The sequence below is a fragment of the Brachypodium distachyon genome, chromosome 4, assembly GCF_000005505.3.
Source record: "Brachypodium distachyon strain Bd21 chromosome 4, Brachypodium_distachyon_v3.0, whole genome shotgun sequence".
Taxonomy (NCBI): Eukaryota; Viridiplantae; Streptophyta; class Magnoliopsida; order Poales; family Poaceae; genus Brachypodium; species Brachypodium distachyon.
The window spans coordinates 39836075-39852513 of record NC_016134.3 but is presented as its reverse complement, the minus strand read 5'-3'; the positions used below and the strand labels follow the sequence as shown (position 1 = coordinate 39852513).

The window sequence follows — 16439 nt, the reverse complement described above, 5'->3', positions numbered from 1 at the left end:
GAAAGAAAGGCCAAGGCCGAGGGGCGCAACGGGCCGCCCAATAAAAATTTCGGCGAGGAAGAACTGCGAAAACGCCCTTGGAGCATTGTAGAATTACGAGCAGGACTCCTGGTGGAGAGAAAACCTTGCGGATGGAGCCTGCGCCCGACGAAACCGACGTTAATTCGCACGAGGCACGGCAACGGTTAAATAATTGGCACCGCCTGACAGAGAACCGGAAGATTAGCAAGCGCGAAAAGTTCCGTTCTGACGAGCCGACTCGACCCACCCTTGTAGCAATCTCTCCGTTTCGACTTGTCCCCGCCGCATCGACTAGGCCCAATGGCGGCGGCGACGATGCCGAGGGCTTCCACGTCCCGGCGCGGCCGCGGGATGGCGACCTCGCGGGGCGTGGAGGTGGTCACCAGCTTCGAGGAGATGGGGCTCCGCGAGGAAGTCCTCCGCGGCATCTTCGAGTACGGGTACGAGAACCCCTCCGCCATCCAGCAGCGGGCCATCCTCCCCATCATCAGCGGCCGCGACATCATCGCCCAGGCGCAGTCCGGGACCGGCAAGACCTCCATGATTTCGCTCGCCGCCTGCCAGATGGTCGACACCACGGTTCGCGAGTACGTGCGTCGACCTGTACTGATTTATGGCATGATTTGTATCTGCCTGCTGGTATTTACTTTGCTGCAATTAGGGCAACTTATTTACTCTAATCATTGGAGTAGTTCTGTTTTTCTTATGGATATCTTATGCCGACCGCAATGGAATTAATGCAGATATTGGAGTGTAGTTATCTTAGACACGGTAGCATGAGTCGACTACGTTAAGCAACTTATCGATCTGCTGTAGCTTTTCAAACTTACTCTAAATCAAACTATGTTAATTATGGAATACCGCCTATCCTTAGAAAATATGACTGTCCTTGTAGATTTTGGAACCGCAGATGCATCTAATTAGTAGTAGATCCTTTGTGCCTCAGTTCTGTCAGTGGTGTTGTTAGCTTAGTGCGTCTCACCACATTTATTGGAATTTTTCCTGAAACAAATCAGCTTAATAATTTTATAATCTGCGGAGCATTTGTTCCAAAAGAATAAAGCTTAATTAAGTTGCATTTTGCAGAGTGCAGGCATTGATATTGTCACCAGCGAGGGAACTTGCTTCACAGACAGAGAGAGTAATCCAGGCTATTGGTCAATTCATGAGCATACGAGTCCATGCTTGTGTTGGTGGAAACAGTGTTGGCGAGGATATAAGAAAGCTTGAGCATGGAGTGCATGTTGTGTCAGGAACGCCAGGCAGAGTCTGTGATCTGATCAATAGAAGGACCCTGCGTACAAGAGCCATCAAGCTCCTAGTTCTGGTTAGTTTTTACTCTTCTCATATTGCATTTATTTCTAATTTGTGATCAAGTTATGTGTGGTTTATGCTTTCGTAATACATAGGATGAAGCTGATGACATGCTTGAGAGAGGGTTTAAGAGTCAGATATACGATATCTACAGATATCTCCCCCCAGACCTTCAGGTTGGTGCCAGATAACTCTTCCAGACAGATCTCTTCCCTTCTGCATGGTTTCTCAGTTCTCCTCTCAGAGTGTTGATACTTTCCAGTACCAAATTTGATTTGTTACTGAGTGCATTTTAATATTTTATTCTTCTTTACCTTTCCAACTGAATCATTTCTTACACTTTTGCATGTTTTAGTCTCTCTTCCTTGCATGTAGTCTAATTGTGTATTATTATACTGTCTGCAGGTTGTTTTGATCTCTGCAACTATGCCGGCTGAAATCTTGGAGATAACTAGCAAGTTTATGACTGATCCAGTTAGGATCCTTGTAAAGCGTGATGAGCTGACTTTGGAGGTATATATATCATTACTACTTTTGCTTTCTTACATTTTGTGGTCTTAGCATTTACATTTTTCATGCAGGGAATCAAGCAATTCTTTATTGCTGTTGAGAAAGAGGAATGGAAGTTTGATACACTTTGTGACCTTTATGATACACTCACGATCACCCAAGCTGTCATTTTCTGCAATACTAAGATTAAGGTAATGTATGCAGCGGTTGATTGTTTTTAAATCTGTCCAGTCATGTATCAGCTGATGCTTTGAGTTTGCTATTGTTGCATTGTTAAATTGCAACAACGTGCTTTATATATTAATGGGTAATTTTCTTTTGGCCAGGTGGACTGGCTGACTGAAAGAATGCGCCGCAACAACTTCACCGTATCATCTATGCATGGTGACATGCCTCAAAAGGAAAGAAATGCCATCATGGCTGACTTCAGGTCTGGTGCAACTCGTGTTCTAATCACAACCGATATTTGGGCTCGTGGGCTGGATGTTCAGCAGGCAAGTCTTGTTTTTTTAATGAAAGTGGCAGTGCCGATTAATTAATTAAGAATTGGAATATACACAAGTCTGTTATTTCTTAGCTCCATTTTTTTGGTGTCTTTGTAGTTGATCTTGCATTGTCTTACTATGAACTATTTTCATTTTTCAGGTCTCTCTTGTCATAAACTATGATCTCCCGAGCGATCGCGAGCTTTACATCCATCGCATGGGTCGTTCTGGTCGGTTTGGGCGCAAGGTAAAGTTGCATGTTTTTGTTGCAATACCTGCACTCCTTTTTCATTCCACTGCTTCCTTATATAACTCGGGTAGTTAAGTTTATGCTAGAGATTTTTGTTCCTCATGCATTGGGAGTCCTTAACACAGTGAAACCAAAAATAAAATAGTCATAGACTCGCTAATAATCAAATTAAATCCTTGCAAGCATATGACAGCCAACAAACCTCGTTTGTTTCCATAAGTGGACATAAACACATGGCTGATCAAAATTAATGTTGCTGTACTAGCTCTTTGCATCTCGGATGTTCCTCATGTTCCTCATCCATGTGCTTGTGAAAATAGCTTTTGAGATCACAACATTGTTTCCTGTTATATGATTGGCATTTTCTCGAACACGAGGTATATGATTGGCTTATTCTGATGATGGAAATAAGATAAAATTTGGTGTGTGCTATTGCAGGGTGTGGCGATCAATTTTGTCCGTGAGATTGACATCACGATACTGAGAGATATCGAGCAGTTCTACAGCGCACAAATTGATGAAATGCCAATGAATGTTGCGGATCTAATCTGAGTGTAGGAGATAGAAGAATGCACGCCCTCCTATGTTTCATCACTGTGTCTCGTGAACTACTGGAGTTTTTTTTTTTAATGTTGTTGGGACTTCAACTCTGGAAGGGTTGTGAATATTGGTGACTGACGTGAGCTGTATATATTTTAGCACCCGCTCATGTAACAGTGTTATTGCATTTCTTCCCTGGAAATGATACTTGTGTTCATCTAGTGTGAGATCGATTTGGTAGGCATCATGGAATCATATATTTCTTGTTTTTACTGCTGCTAAAATGTGCTGAAGAAATTGCAGCGTTTAGCTTCAGCATACTTTTGTTGTTTCAAATTTGACTGCTGCAATAGAACATGCAGCACAATTACAGTTCACATTTGGAAGTCAGAGACACTATCAAATTGATTACTAACATAGACCATGGGATATTCTTGGAAAGAAATTTATGATGTATGATTCAAGAGAATAATGAATTGATCTCTTATATTGATAAAAATGAATAGGTCATACAGTTACAAGATCATTAGCAGGAAAAGAACAAGCCTAAGGTAATTCTATGAAACACATTACATTGATTACTGTTCGCTCACTCTCAACATAAGGCAGCTTTCCCTCGTCTCGAAAAAAAGACATATGTCCCTGAATTGAACTCTCTAAAGGACACTCTTTAAGAATCAAGAGGATAGATTCAACACTAAACAACACTCATCAGTAAACAAGGAGGGGAAAAAACAACTTATTAACAGTGGCATGATTCTAGACTCCTTGTTTGGGCTAAGAGCAGTTGGTAGAGGTAAGCGAAGCATATGTACAGAACTGGAGCAACTCCTTCCTGATTTATGTGAGACATCTAAGACTGTACTCATTCTACAGGCCTCATGGGCAACGCATGCGGCACAAGTCATGTACCTCTGAGCTCCCGAACTGTGCATAGTCCTGTTGTTGGCGATTCGTCTGGCTCTTCTTGGAAGAACGCTTAGAAGACACTTCACTAGTCAGAGCATTGCTTGGTGGAGTGGCTGACACTGGTGGGTTAATGATAGTTGGGGGTGCTGATGTTGCTGGGCACTGATGCCGGATATTGATCCTGTGCGTCTTGGTTTCAGTTGAGGTACTACCAGTTATGTTTACGATAAGAACAGCTTCCTTGTCCCTGGTGTCTTCACACCACCAGTTTTGTGGTATCCCATCAACAAATTCTTCTTGTGTGTAGAAGTCTTCATGATGGATTGTAATCTCCATGCTTTCTCCTGGTTTAATAAGACCAACAGCTGGTTGAACCTGTGTGACACAGTAAATTAGAAGTCAAATACATTCAGCATGAAAGGAAAATTGAATTGAGACTGCCAAAGATCAGATTAACTGGTTCCTGTTGAGAATGACTTCTGTTTTGCGACATGTTAGTCAGCACTTGGGCAATGATTCAGTACTGAAGTATTGGTAGATATGGACATAGGGCTACTTGACTTGGTTTATTTGTCTTCCCTAGAAAATTTATGGACTAACAATCAATGGATCATATGGTCCCTATAAGTGTTGTGAGAACCTGCTTTTAGACTGAGCTTCAACAACAACAGTTGGGTGAAGGTTTATAACGAAGTAGTGCTGTAGTATATTTGTTTATTCTAATGGGAAGTGCGATCATGATACCACTGATATGGTTGGAAGAAATAAGCATGAGACCAAACATTGAATGAATTACGATCCACATACAAATGGGTCTAAAATTCAATTGTATGCAAGTATTCATACCTCAAGCCAAAGGGGAAATCCAAACGATGCCCTTGGAACAATCTCCGATTTAGTTCCATCCTCTTTTTTGGTTGACTGGCCTTCACATAGGATTTCAAAAGATGCTTTGCTTGTTTCACAATTATTGGTAATTTGGAAGACAATATTCTCTTGATTTTCCAATATAATTTCATCTGTGCTAACTGTGGTGTCTGGGACAAAACAAGACTCTTTGAGCATAGAACGTACTTCTTCATTTGATTCGATTATTTCTCCATACTCTTGTCTTCTTACTAGCTCATCTACTCGTGCAATATCAACGCTAAATGTGCACCTCACAGGTTTATGATCACTCTCTGTGACCTCCATGCAAGCTACATACCTACCAAAAGAGAGGGAAAACAAGATCCATATGTGAGAAAGAAGGGGTGGGATATCATATCATAAGGACAAAAAAAGAAGAAGTGTTGTAGTATCTGACGATGTAATTGCAGCAACTACAGGGCACTCTAGTGAGCATTCAGCCACTGATACAGCACGACTGTCGCGATATAGAACTCTATCGCACCATGCAGGTATCCGCTTCTTCTCACCCGAGTCATACCCTACAAGGAAGTTGATCAAGAAGCTTCAGCACCAATGATTTTATTTCTATGGTCTAGAAAATTGCAAAGTGATTACACAATAGAGCTTTCTAAGTGAGCCAGTGGAGAGACATTTCACTTGTTGAAAAACTGATCAAACATTTTTCGAATGAAGATAGACATACCTCCGAGGCCTGGCTGGTGCTTTTGGAATTTGTAAGTTGGAGGAAATTTGATCAGACCTTCACGCATTCCTTGAAATACTTTTCCAGCTTTCATTTCTACTCGAAGCTGATCCTTCTCTCTTAGCCAATCAAAGCTTCTTTGGGAAACCATGTCCCTTGCTTCATCATATGTGATGCCATAAAGCCGGTAGTTGAAATCACCAAGAAAGACAACCATATCAGCTTCAGCCAAGTCAGGTCTAAACTCATCGACCTGATTTCCATTGACCTGTCATTACCACAACATCTGGACATCAGTGTACTTCATCAGTATGGGATAGTTTTAAGGTTAGATAACACATACATTCACTGTTCTGTGCAACTGGACAGATGTAGCAGAACCTGCAACAAGACAAAGCACCCGGGTTACAGAAAGCACTTTTTCTGATATTGGAACATTATGTAATATAAACAGCTCCTAAAGTTGAATGCAAAAACACGTAGCGCTCAAATAGGAAATGTGAGAAAGGAACCTGTGGATCCATGAGGTTTATTGAAAGCCATTGTCCGATAAATATGATCAAAGTCAGCATTTCGCCTGCCAACAGCTTCCAGATGTGCAGCAAAATGATTGCTCACAAAACACATTTTACGATCATAGACTCTTATTCTTAATCCTACACCACCCTGCACAAGAATCTATTGTCACGACACAGGAAAATAACTGGGAGGCATGACTTAGATGCATGTAACAGAATACAAATTGGAGAAGTGAGTAATGACTGCAATCTGTTGCTCCTTCATGCAAGCATTTCATCCTACTCAGAGAGACTCGCTTAAGAAATCGTCACTGAGATTTCATGCTCCTACATTTATTCCTATTTACAGAGGCTTGCATATAAATCTTCACTGGAAATTCATGCTGTTGTGGGGAGTAAACAACAAAAAGATCCCTGGATATTTTCTGATGCGTATTGACTACAGTCACTCCGACTTTGAATTCTTCTTGGTTGGAAACTTGTCATCATGGTAAGTTTTATATAAGGACATATCTTTAGGAAATGGGGGCTCGAACGGGGAACAGAAATGCCAATATATCTATATTATGTACCTTATTGCCGATAGTATGTAGTTTACATAAGACATAAACCTTAGGAAATGGAGGATCCAACGGGGAACAGGAATGCCAATACATCTATGTTATCATGTACCTTATTGCCGATAGCACGTCCAAGACCACATGGAACTGCTGCAGCATCAACATCACCAACATATGGCTTAAGGCTCTTTCTTGCCCTTGAAAAGTTAATTCCGTGTTACGCGTATGACATGAGAACAGAAATTCAACAAATTATAATTATGTGGCAAGAGATATTTGTACTGTAACTCTAAGAAATAAGCCATGACAAGCCAATACCATGCAGCAATAAGCAATGCAGCCAACTGCCTAGAACCAACTCGGTGGAATGATGTCCCCTCATCAAGTGCTTTGCCAATATTGTCTATCCACCATTGCCCGTTAGCACTGCCCTCAAGTCCTACCTAAAACCATGAACAACGGAAGTTGAACAAAGTGTGTGATTGAAGCAACAATAGGCGACATTGTGGCAATCTTGATTTGTAAGTTACACAAAGATGGTAAAAGAAAATCATAATAAGTTAATCCCGAAGAAAAGATATGATGCAAGTGACATTTATGATTTATCTCAACTCCCAAGCGATGAATAACATAAAAATTAGTGAAACACTAAATGCCATAGAAAGTATAGAAGAAAAATGGTAGTAGTCAGGAAACAATACAAAAACCATGTTGTGTTGCTGATTGGCAACCAAAAGCTTGGCTACTGGCAGAAGCAGTGAGTCAGTGACTAATGACTGTATTATACATATCAGGATAGGATAAGTGAAACAAGCAAATCCGTGACAATAAACGCAAAACAAAAATTTCAATGGAAGTTCAGTGAATAACATTACAACTTAGAACAGTATTGGCATGTTTTATTGAATAATAATGGCGGCAATTGCTTAGAAGTTATGTAGTCAGAAATGTAAACTAATCTTGGATCAAACTTTTAAAGGAGTTTGCAACTAAATCGGAGCAAAAAAACATAAAATCAAAAGTAAACAACCCTAATGAAACCTCATGACCTGTGAAATATAAATTATATACTCCCTAAGATCCATATTAGTTGTCGAAATATTACATGTATCTAGACACTTTTTAGGCATAGATACATCCATATTTGGGCAAATTTGAGACAATTAATATGGATCGGAGGGAATAAGTAAATAAATTGGTTTACTAGAATAGCTTGAGTCATATACTTTGAAAGTTACATTCCTAAACAGAAATATTTTGTGTATTGCCAACTATTTGAGGCTTCCAGTTCTTGACTGATTGAACAACAAAAGAATAAATGACATGAAGTAAGATCAAGTATCTTACAGTTTCTTTAGCTGCAGAAATTGCAAGAAACCCCGCACCCATCTCGACCTCTTGTAATCCAACAACAACTAAGCCAACATCAGATGATACGCTACCCAACCATGCTTTAAGTGACTCAGCAGATGCTTTCCCCTGTGCTACATTCCAACTTCCAACCATTATGTTTATCTTCTCCATTCTAGTGTATGATAATTCTCTATTTGCCAATTCAGTTCGCAAAATATCATCAAGAGGTCCAGGGGAAGTCAGTGGCCAGCCCCGGATACCACCATGATGTGCCAGTGTGTAGATGTAAGAACCACCGATCGCCATCCTTATGACTGGACAGCTATGTCCAGTCCATCCTGCAAGAAGGGTACCTTCGATATCCATGACTTGAACAGTACCACTGGCATAACCCACCCACACCCTATCTCCAAGGGACTTTATGCACTGCACAGAAGAAGTATGATACTGGAATTCTTGCATTCGGTTCCCATTTCCATCCCACTGGATAATGGAACCATTTGTGCATCCTGACCAAATTGTTCCATCATTTACTTGAGCAACTGCTCCTGTTCTGCGGTTATCTTCGACGAATGTCCCCTTTGTTGCAACCCTGCGCACCGCATCGGCTGCTCCCATTAAGGCATTCCTAGATTTCTGGAAGAAATTTAAAGAACCACCTTGGGACTTATCCTTCTTCGAGGGTTTTACTTTGACCTCTACTTCCTCCATAGGTTGCTCTGGCATGACCGGTGTCTCGAGCCGAGCTGACTCAACTTGGCCATCCATTCCAAATACTTTCAGTAACTCCCTTGTACGAGCATCCCTGTTGCACACATTTCAGCAGAATCTGTAAGTTAAAGGAGCTACTGGGCCAATAAATTAATCTAAATACAACATTACATTGACGTTTCTGAAGGCATACCAGAGAGCAAATGTCATGCTTGTCACGGTCCAAACTTTCGCCCGAGAATGATCGGAAAGCATGTATTTCACATCAGAGGCAGGGAGAGAGCATACATTACCAACTGTGCAATGGTTCCTGAGGTCAATGTATGCTCTCTCAACCAACAATGCAGCCATGTGCCTCTCTTCCGGTGAGAGTGAGAGGGACTTGGCAATGGCATCGTAAGGCCATGCCTTTATGACTCCACCTTCTGAACCCGACCATATCTCACCTGCCAGATTCATACGAGGCATATACAACTTGGTCACGCTTCACATTTGCCATGCGCATGCGTCGATCGAATCTTAATGTGCAAATGTAACAAAAGGTATGCTTTGGCAACACACGGTCGTAGATTTGCATGCATCTCACCATATGAAGTCACGGCCATGGAGAGGACGGGCGTCCGGCCGTACGCCTGCCACGTGAGGGCTTCCCTGAACACCGGCGCGCTGTTGGATCCGCCGTGTGCGCTTCCCCCAACGCTCCCACCGCCGTCACCTGAACCAGGAGGCGGAGGCGCGGGCGCTGTGGCGGCCGTCTCGAGGTCCATGCGCCACGATCGGATCCTCCCGTCCTTGTGCCCCGTCCACAGCAGCCCGTTGGCCCTGTCCAGGGCGACGCAGAGCGCGGGAGCCGCGGGCACGCCCTCGCGGAAGGGCGCGCTCTCCTCGTCGCCGCGGCGCGCGCCAGCGCCCCACCCGGCGAACACCTCGTCGAGCGCCCACACCCTGATCCCGGACTCGGCCCCGGCCCAGAGCTGCCGGCGCTGCGGCTCGGCGGCGAGCGTGCGGAGGAAGGAGCCCGCCTGCGTCTCGCGGAGCGGGTGGGGCCGCACCTCGAGCGGGGGAGGGCGGAGCGGGTGCATGGCGGCGCGCAGCGGCACGCGGAAGATGCCCTTCCCGCCGCCGGCGCCAACGAACTCGGGGAGGGTGCCGTGGCCGCCGCCGTACTCGGACATGGCGCGCTCGAGCGTCATGGAGCCGTCGCTGGCGCCGCCCATGGAGCGGCGCGAGCTGGGGCCGGAGGAGTAGGAGGCGCTGGGGTGGTGGTGCTGCTGCTGCTGGTGGGGCGGGAGCGGCGGGTGGTAGCCGGCGGGCACCCCGGCGGAAGGGTCGTGGTGGGTGTAGGAGAGGGAGTGCGAGGCCGGGAGGATATGCTCGTCGTCGAGGCTGTGGTTGCGGAGCGCGGCGCGGCGGGCCGACGCGGCGTCACCGCGCGAGAGCGGCTGGCTGTAGGAGATGCCCCTCCGCTGCGGCGGGCGGGAGGCCGAAGCCGCAAGCTCCTTGAGCGCCTCGTCGTCGGGCTCCATTGGTGATCGCCGGCCGGCCGATCGATCGATGGAGCGATTGGTGGCCTCGGTGGCGGACGTACGTAGGGCCGGTTGGATCGGTGAGTTTTGGGATTGGGGCGTGGAATGGGAGTGGGAGGGATAAGATGGAAATGGTCAAGATTGGCGAGGGAGGAAGGCGCGGCGAGGGAGGCGCGGGAGGGAGTGGTCGGGGTCGGAGGGGCGCCACCCGCGCGCGGCCGTGGGAGGCGGGCCGCAGAGAGAGGTCAGGGGCAAGTGTGTGCCAGCGTCTTCTTGTTCTTGTCTATGGACAGGGCCCATCGTCAGCACCCAACTCTAAGATCCATAGGTGCCAAAAATGAAGCAAGATGAAAGAAAATCTATGTGATTATCTCTATCGTAATTGGTTCATTTTTCATGATGGATAGTCATTATCATTAGTTTAGTGGAAGATTATCTAAATCTATTGGAGTCAGTTAACAATAAGACACCAATACATGACAATATTGTCCCTGCAGGGGACTCATACTATGTAGCTCGTAATTCTTGTTGATGTCAAGCTCGTCATTCTTTTCTCACTCTTTCCCCTTATTCCACCTTCACAACTCCTCCCGCCCCTCGCATACCCTCTAATCTAGTGGTGCCAAATGGTTCACTCCATATGTCTATCTACGTACGTTTGGTAGTAGAAATTTTGAAAATACATTTGGATAATACCTCATATTAACTCTAGAAACATCATTAAAAGTATATGTGTCGCGCTCAAATAGGGATTAATTTCGAGACAGTCGCCGTGAGCTCATGTGATCTATGTCACATAAACACAAGTGAAAAGTAGTACTACAATTTCTCATAAAGGAGCACCAAGGAGACCAGGTTCCATTTTATTTCATCATACAAAACATGTTACAGAAGTTACCCTTAGGCTAGCTAGTAGCAAAGCACATCTACCAGTAGCATACCCAACACATTCCGTGGCTATTTCTGACTTGTTGATTACTAGTAGTCCATTACATAACATATAATCATCGATCTATTTCTTCACCTCTCTCCAACTCCTCAAGTTTCCTATTTTCCTCACCTTCAACGCATGTTAGAAAATAATATAGATAGTTAATCATACTTGTTGTTGTTCTAGAAAACAACAGGAGTACGGGGTACCAATGCTCGATGGCACAAATGCGAGAATACTATGTAGGAGGTGTACGCCGGCCTTATAGCGAAGTTCGCCGTATACTTGGACAAGTTGACACGTCGATATTTTTTGAATAGGTTCAGTCGACCCTGCGGGCACGACTTAGTCCTATGTTAGGAGAGCCTTCGAAGTGGTCGTTAACCGGGTGTTTGGGCTGAACTCGTCTTCCCAAATCACCTATGGGGAGAGATCTCTAGGGGCCGCCTCGAACTTGGGCCGAACTTGTCTTCCCAAGTAGCGAGGTTGGGATACCCTTGAGACTCTAACCCGATCCCTCTACTTCGAGTCGAGGTCGTACTAGACGGCCCGGAACTTCAAAACCGGGGTGACGCCGGCGGCCACGTCTCGCGCGGCCAGAACGGCTCGGACGCTGGTCCCTTCAGCTGGGCCGCCCCTTTTCCCCCTTTTTCTCTTTTGCTCTGTGTCTCCTGTTCCTTGGTCGGCTTGACCTTGTCTTCTTGCTGTGACCGACCCGACCGGCGAAGGGCTGGGCCTGGACGTCAAGGGGAGCTTCCGCCTATAAAAATGGAGCCATGGAGCGTGAGAGGGGCACAGCCCACTCTCGTTTTCCTCCCCTCCGGTGCCGAAGACATGTTTTGGCGGCATCCGAGGGCGGAGACAAGACCGGTGGCTCCTAGGTGCTCCACAGGGGCTTGTAGCCATTCTTACGGGCTTGCCAGCCCACCGTCGGTGTTGAAGATCGTCAAGTCCTCGTGGCGGACGCGATTTCGCCGAGCTTCGGGTTTTGAACGGTGTCGGCATTGCCTGCAATTTGAGCCGAGAAAAGCGGGTGCCCGGGTGTACTCGTGTCCCTGCCGAGGTGAGTCACGTCCGGAGGTCTTCCCCTGTCCCACGGGAGTGTGTAGGGCGCGCTACCTTGCGGCCGACGGTTGTCAGAGGCTCGGGGCATTTTGTCGGGCGGCTTTGGTGCGCGGCTGGAGCGGTGCGAAGGTGCGCGCATCGCAGCCTAGGCACGCACCCGGGGGGTGCTTGGGGCGCAGGCGCGGAGCCAGGCACGTCTTGGCATCAGAAAAGGGGAGATACGGCCATGGAGCCGGCGCTGCGCAGGGCACGGTGTCAAGGCGTGGCGTAGCAGGAGCGCGCCCGGCGCGAGGAGCGCGCGCGGTGGGATGCGGGGCTGGGCACGCCGGAGGTGCCAGTCGTGGGGCGTCACGGAGCCAGGCGTGTCGGGGGCGCCGGTCACGGCGTGGCCAAAACGCGCGCGCGCGGCGTGTTTCGGGGTGTCGGTCATTCGGCCGAACACCCTACGGGCGTGCAACCCCCTTCTGTCCTTCCCCTCTCCTTTTTTTTTACTGGACCATCCGAACCGCCTCGGGGACTTGGGCCGTGGAAGAGCGCGGGTCCTCGAGCCCATCCTTCTGTCGCCCGAGGTGGGCCGGAAGCGTGTAGGCCGCGTGCTGCGGAGGCAGGTTGGAGCGGAGACGCCATCGGGGGGAGCTGGGCTCATCCCTTCTCATTATTATTATTTTTGCTTCGCCATTGCACTGGGCTTGGGCCGACGGTATCGTACTCGGGCCTGGGGCCGTTTCCGAGGGGGATTCTTTTCCTCCCTTTTTTTTTACCGACGGTTGTACACGATCTTGCGGCATAGATTTTCCCTAGTTGCTTCCTTAGGAATTTTCTTGCAACTTGTACTAATCTTCTTGCATCTTCTTGTAGGCGAGATGGCGGGATCCGACGTGGAGCGTCGCGATGGCGCCAGCGGGAGCGTCAAGAGGGAGGCGTCCCATGGGAGCGGGGCCGAAGTGCGGGCGTCGGGAGGCAAGCCACGGAGGTCGAAGAAGGTCACATGTCCGGAGAGAGGACCTCGGCCGGAGCCGTTTCCGGCCGTGCCGGGACGGGTTCCCGACATCCTTCCGGCGTCGGTGACGACCGAGAAGCACTTGTCGGACCTTGTGGAGGCGGGCTACTTCCACAAGGGCCTTGCCTCACTTCCTGACGAGGGTGAGCTTCGACTGGAGCCGCAGAGGCGTCGAGGGCACATCGTCGTGTTCACCAGCTGGTTCCACGCCGGACTGTGCTTGCCTGTACACCCGTTCTTGCTGGAGTTCCTGGATTCCTATGGTATCGAGTTGGCGCAGTTGCTTCCTTTGGCGATCCTACGTCTGAACGTGTTCAGGTGGCTTTGTGAGACCGCCTTGAGGGAGCCTCCGACCATGAGGTTGTTCTTGTTGTTGTTCATCATCCACGTGGAGGAGCGTCGCACCCCTGACGAGAGCACTTGGAGTGCTTTTGGTCGGTCGCCGTGAGGCTCCGTCCCGGCTTCCACGACGAGTTCCGCCTAATGCCGGCGAAGAGCACGGTGCGTCTGTTCGACGGGTGGGACTCGCAGTGGTTCTTCCTCGACGTTTCGGAGACGAGCTTGCGTCTCCGGTAGGCTCCCTCGACACTCTGGCCCTGGGGGGCTTCGGGATGTCGTCCGTCCCATGGGCACGTCCTTGGTCGAGGAGTGGGAGCTTGCCGGGATCAAGTCGGGTCGTTCGGAGCGTAGCTTCCGCGATCTTCTCGAGGAGATGGTGATGGGGGGCCGCTTCATGATGAGGGCGCGACCACAGGCGGAGTTGGGGATCCCCTTGGCTTTTCATCACCCACGCCGTGCGGCCAAGCATGAGTTTTGTGACACTTGAGTCGTTGCTTCAAGTATTTTTGCTTGCTTGACACTAACCCTGGTTAGTGTTTGTGCTTATTTTTCAGCGAGTGGGCTTCCCAGATGGTTGGGCCGTATAACTTGGTGGAGCATCGGGCCTACGTCGATACCATTAGCGAGGGAGGATGCCACAACATCGTGGCAGCGTGCTTCGACGACTCGGTACCGATGCGCCCGGATCCCAAGTTCAGGAAGCTCATCAAGGCCGGCGAGCGGTAGTCTCGTCTTGCGACTCCGTCGATGATCGCCGTTGGTTCTCACCTCAGAGATACTTGTGGGAAGGTGAAGCCTCAGGTTGTGCTTGGGTTGGGTGTGCCGGTGGACCCAATGCCCAAGATCCCTCGTCCTCCAAGTTCACGCAAGAGGAAGGCTCCTTCTCCTGACCTAGCCGATGTGGCTGAGCCGAGGTCTCCCTTGAGAGAGTCCATGGACATGCACCTAGCCGGGAAGATCGACATTGAGAAGATCTTGCCTCCGTCGCCTCACGAGCGTGCGGTTTTCGCCCAGAGGATCGGGCTTCAGCTTGTGGTGGATACCTCCTCGGAAGCTAGCGGTGCGGGTGTTCCGGTGTTCTCTTTGGCTCATGGGCCTGTCGAGGAGGAGCTTCATGCCACCGGTGAGTGCGCGCGTGTTGAGCGTTTTAATTCCCTTTCGGGAATGTTCTCACGGGGTTCTCTTGTCTTGTTTCAGGTACGAGGCCTGCGGCGCCTGATGCTCCTGAGGCCGAACCCCCGATTCCGGAGGAGGGAGAGGTGCTTCCAAGGGCCGAGGGAGGAGTGAGAGACCCGCTCGAGGCGTTGGAGCTTGTGAGTCCGCTTTCCTCGTCTCCCTTCTTGCTAGGTCCATTTTACCGGTCAGCGCTCATGATTTTTCTTTCTTTGCTAGGTGAGACGCTTGGTCGAGGCCGTGGGCACTCTTCCCGCTCTCAAGGCTCAGGTTGGGGTGCTTTCGGTGGCCTTGGATGCCGAGACCTCGAAGGCTACCCTTGCCCTGAGTGAGTTGGCTTCGGAGAAGGCGTGGCGGGAGGCCGTCGAGACTGAGCTTTCTCGGGTGTCGGCGGAGCTTGCGGCCATGGAGGCGAGGGCTCACCTTGCCGAGGAGGGCCAGAAGGATGCAATCGCGAAGACCCGTCGTGCCGAGGAGGACTTGGTGGTGGCCAGCCTCAACGTGGAGCACGCTCGAGCGGAGGTCGCCTCCGTCAACGCGGAGTCGGAGGACGCCAGGTTCGGACCGGTGTTTGCCCCTCGTGCCCGCGCCCCCTCGAACAGCCATTCGAAGGTGGTCTCGCTCCTGCTCGCCCAGGCTTCGGAGATTCGAGAGATGATACTCTATTTGAAGGGCTCCCCTCAGCCGGATCTTCCCCCGTGTCGTACGACGAATGAGGCGAGTAGGGTGCTCACTTCACAGGTGGAGCTCCTTCAGCCCGTCGTGAAGAGGTGCCTTCTGAGTACGGGTGCCCCACTTGTTTCGTCGGCAATCGCGGCCGTCCTGGACGACGGTGCCGGGATGAGTGGACTTGAGGGTGAGATGACTCACGGGGCGAAGAAGTTTCTGGCGGACCAGGGAGCTCCTCTTCGTGCTCTGGCACAACGCTTCGTGCATTGCCTTGAGCCCGCTCTTCAGGAGAGCGACGATGGGGCTTGAGTCTTGTTGCCTTTTGAGGCGGCAAGGTACCCCAGCTGCTTACTTATGTGATGTTGCATATCCACTTATGACATAGCCTCATGACTCGCATGTTCTAGGTTTAGACATAGAGGTTGTAAGGCAGCTTTTTTGATGTGTTTCATGCTTTGCTATGTAGTTAACATTGTCAGAAATGTCAACTTAGCTCGGCATGTATTTTCTTATGTTTTCACCATGTAGTCAACATTATCGGAAATGTTAACTTGTCTCAACATGTGTTCTTTGGAGTACTATATTTCCTTCTTGGCGAAGTACTATATTTCCTCAGTTTATACAACTAGCGATCATTCGCTATGATCACACTTTTGTGTAATCAATTGCTATTGCCGTTGGGATACGACTTGGCTTCGGTGCCTTAGGCCATGGTTACGAGCCATGGATCCTAGTACCCTGGTGGGGGTCGCTATCGATATGCCAGTAGTGATCCGGTCATTTCGACCTGCCGTTCGGGGAAATTCATGCGGAATTTCTCCTCTTCGGACTTCAGGAAGCTATGCTTTCCCGCGATTATTATGGAGCCTTAACTCGGTTACTATCATGCAGCCCGCGCGCGACGTCTCGCACGCGGGTAGCATGGTTCTCCGAGGTAAGTAAGCTCATGCATGACTCGCTTATTTGCGGTT

At 48.8% G+C, this 16439-nt stretch overlaps 2 protein-coding genes across 2 annotated transcripts; one reads left to right on the top strand and one right to left on the bottom strand.

Moving 5' to 3' along the window:
• Window positions 1-217: 217 nt before the first annotated feature.
• On the top strand, window positions 218-3404 carry LOC100838725 (eukaryotic initiation factor 4A-III homolog A). The gene is made up of 8 exons (XM_014902486.2): window positions 218-608; window positions 1108-1348; window positions 1431-1511; window positions 1741-1848; window positions 1917-2036; window positions 2172-2339; window positions 2491-2577; window positions 3019-3404. The coding sequence occupies exons 1-8, from the start codon at window positions 322-324 to the stop codon at window positions 3130-3132; spliced, it is 1206 nt and encodes a 401-aa protein (XP_014757972.1). The 5' UTR covers window positions 218-321; the 3' UTR covers window positions 3133-3404.
• A 179-nt stretch (window positions 3405-3583) lies between these two features.
• LOC100838416 (type II inositol polyphosphate 5-phosphatase 15) lies at window positions 3584-10542 on the bottom strand. The gene is made up of 11 exons (XM_010240026.3): window positions 9352-10542; window positions 8959-9211; window positions 8049-8859; window positions 7020-7144; window positions 6814-6898; window positions 6136-6289; window positions 5967-6004; window positions 5624-5891; window positions 5336-5459; window positions 4876-5236; window positions 3584-4404 (listed from the first exon to the last, which is right to left on the bottom strand). Exons 1-11 carry the CDS (start codon window positions 10289-10291, stop codon window positions 4000-4002), a joined length of 3564 nt encoding a protein of 1187 aa, XP_010238328.1. The 5' UTR covers window positions 10292-10542; the 3' UTR covers window positions 3584-3999.
• Window positions 10543-16439: the final 5897 nt, after the last annotated feature.

Coding starts and splice junctions, on each gene's coding strand:
- LOC100838725 (XM_014902486.2), top strand. CDS start 322: ATGGCGGCGGCGACGATGCCGAGGGCTTCCACGTCCCGGCGCGGCCGC. Junction 609..1,107: donor GTCGACACCACGGTTCGCGA/GTACGTGCGTCG, acceptor TGCATTTTGCAG/AGTGCAGGCATTGATATTGT. Junction 2,037..2,171: donor TCTGCAATACTAAGATTAAG/GTAATGTATGCA, acceptor TCTTTTGGCCAG/GTGGACTGGCTGACTGAAAG.
- LOC100838416 (XM_010240026.3), bottom strand. CDS start 10,291: ATGGAGCCCGACGACGAGGCGCTCAAGGAGCTTGCGGCTTCGGCCTCC. Junction 8,860..8,958: donor AGCATGACATTTGCTCTCTG/GTATGCCTTCAG, acceptor TGTGTGCAACAG/GGATGCTCGTACAAGGGAGT. Junction 4,405..4,875: donor GATTTCCCCTTTGGCTTGAG/GTATGAATACTT, acceptor TGTGTCACACAG/GTTCAACCAGCTGTTGGTCT.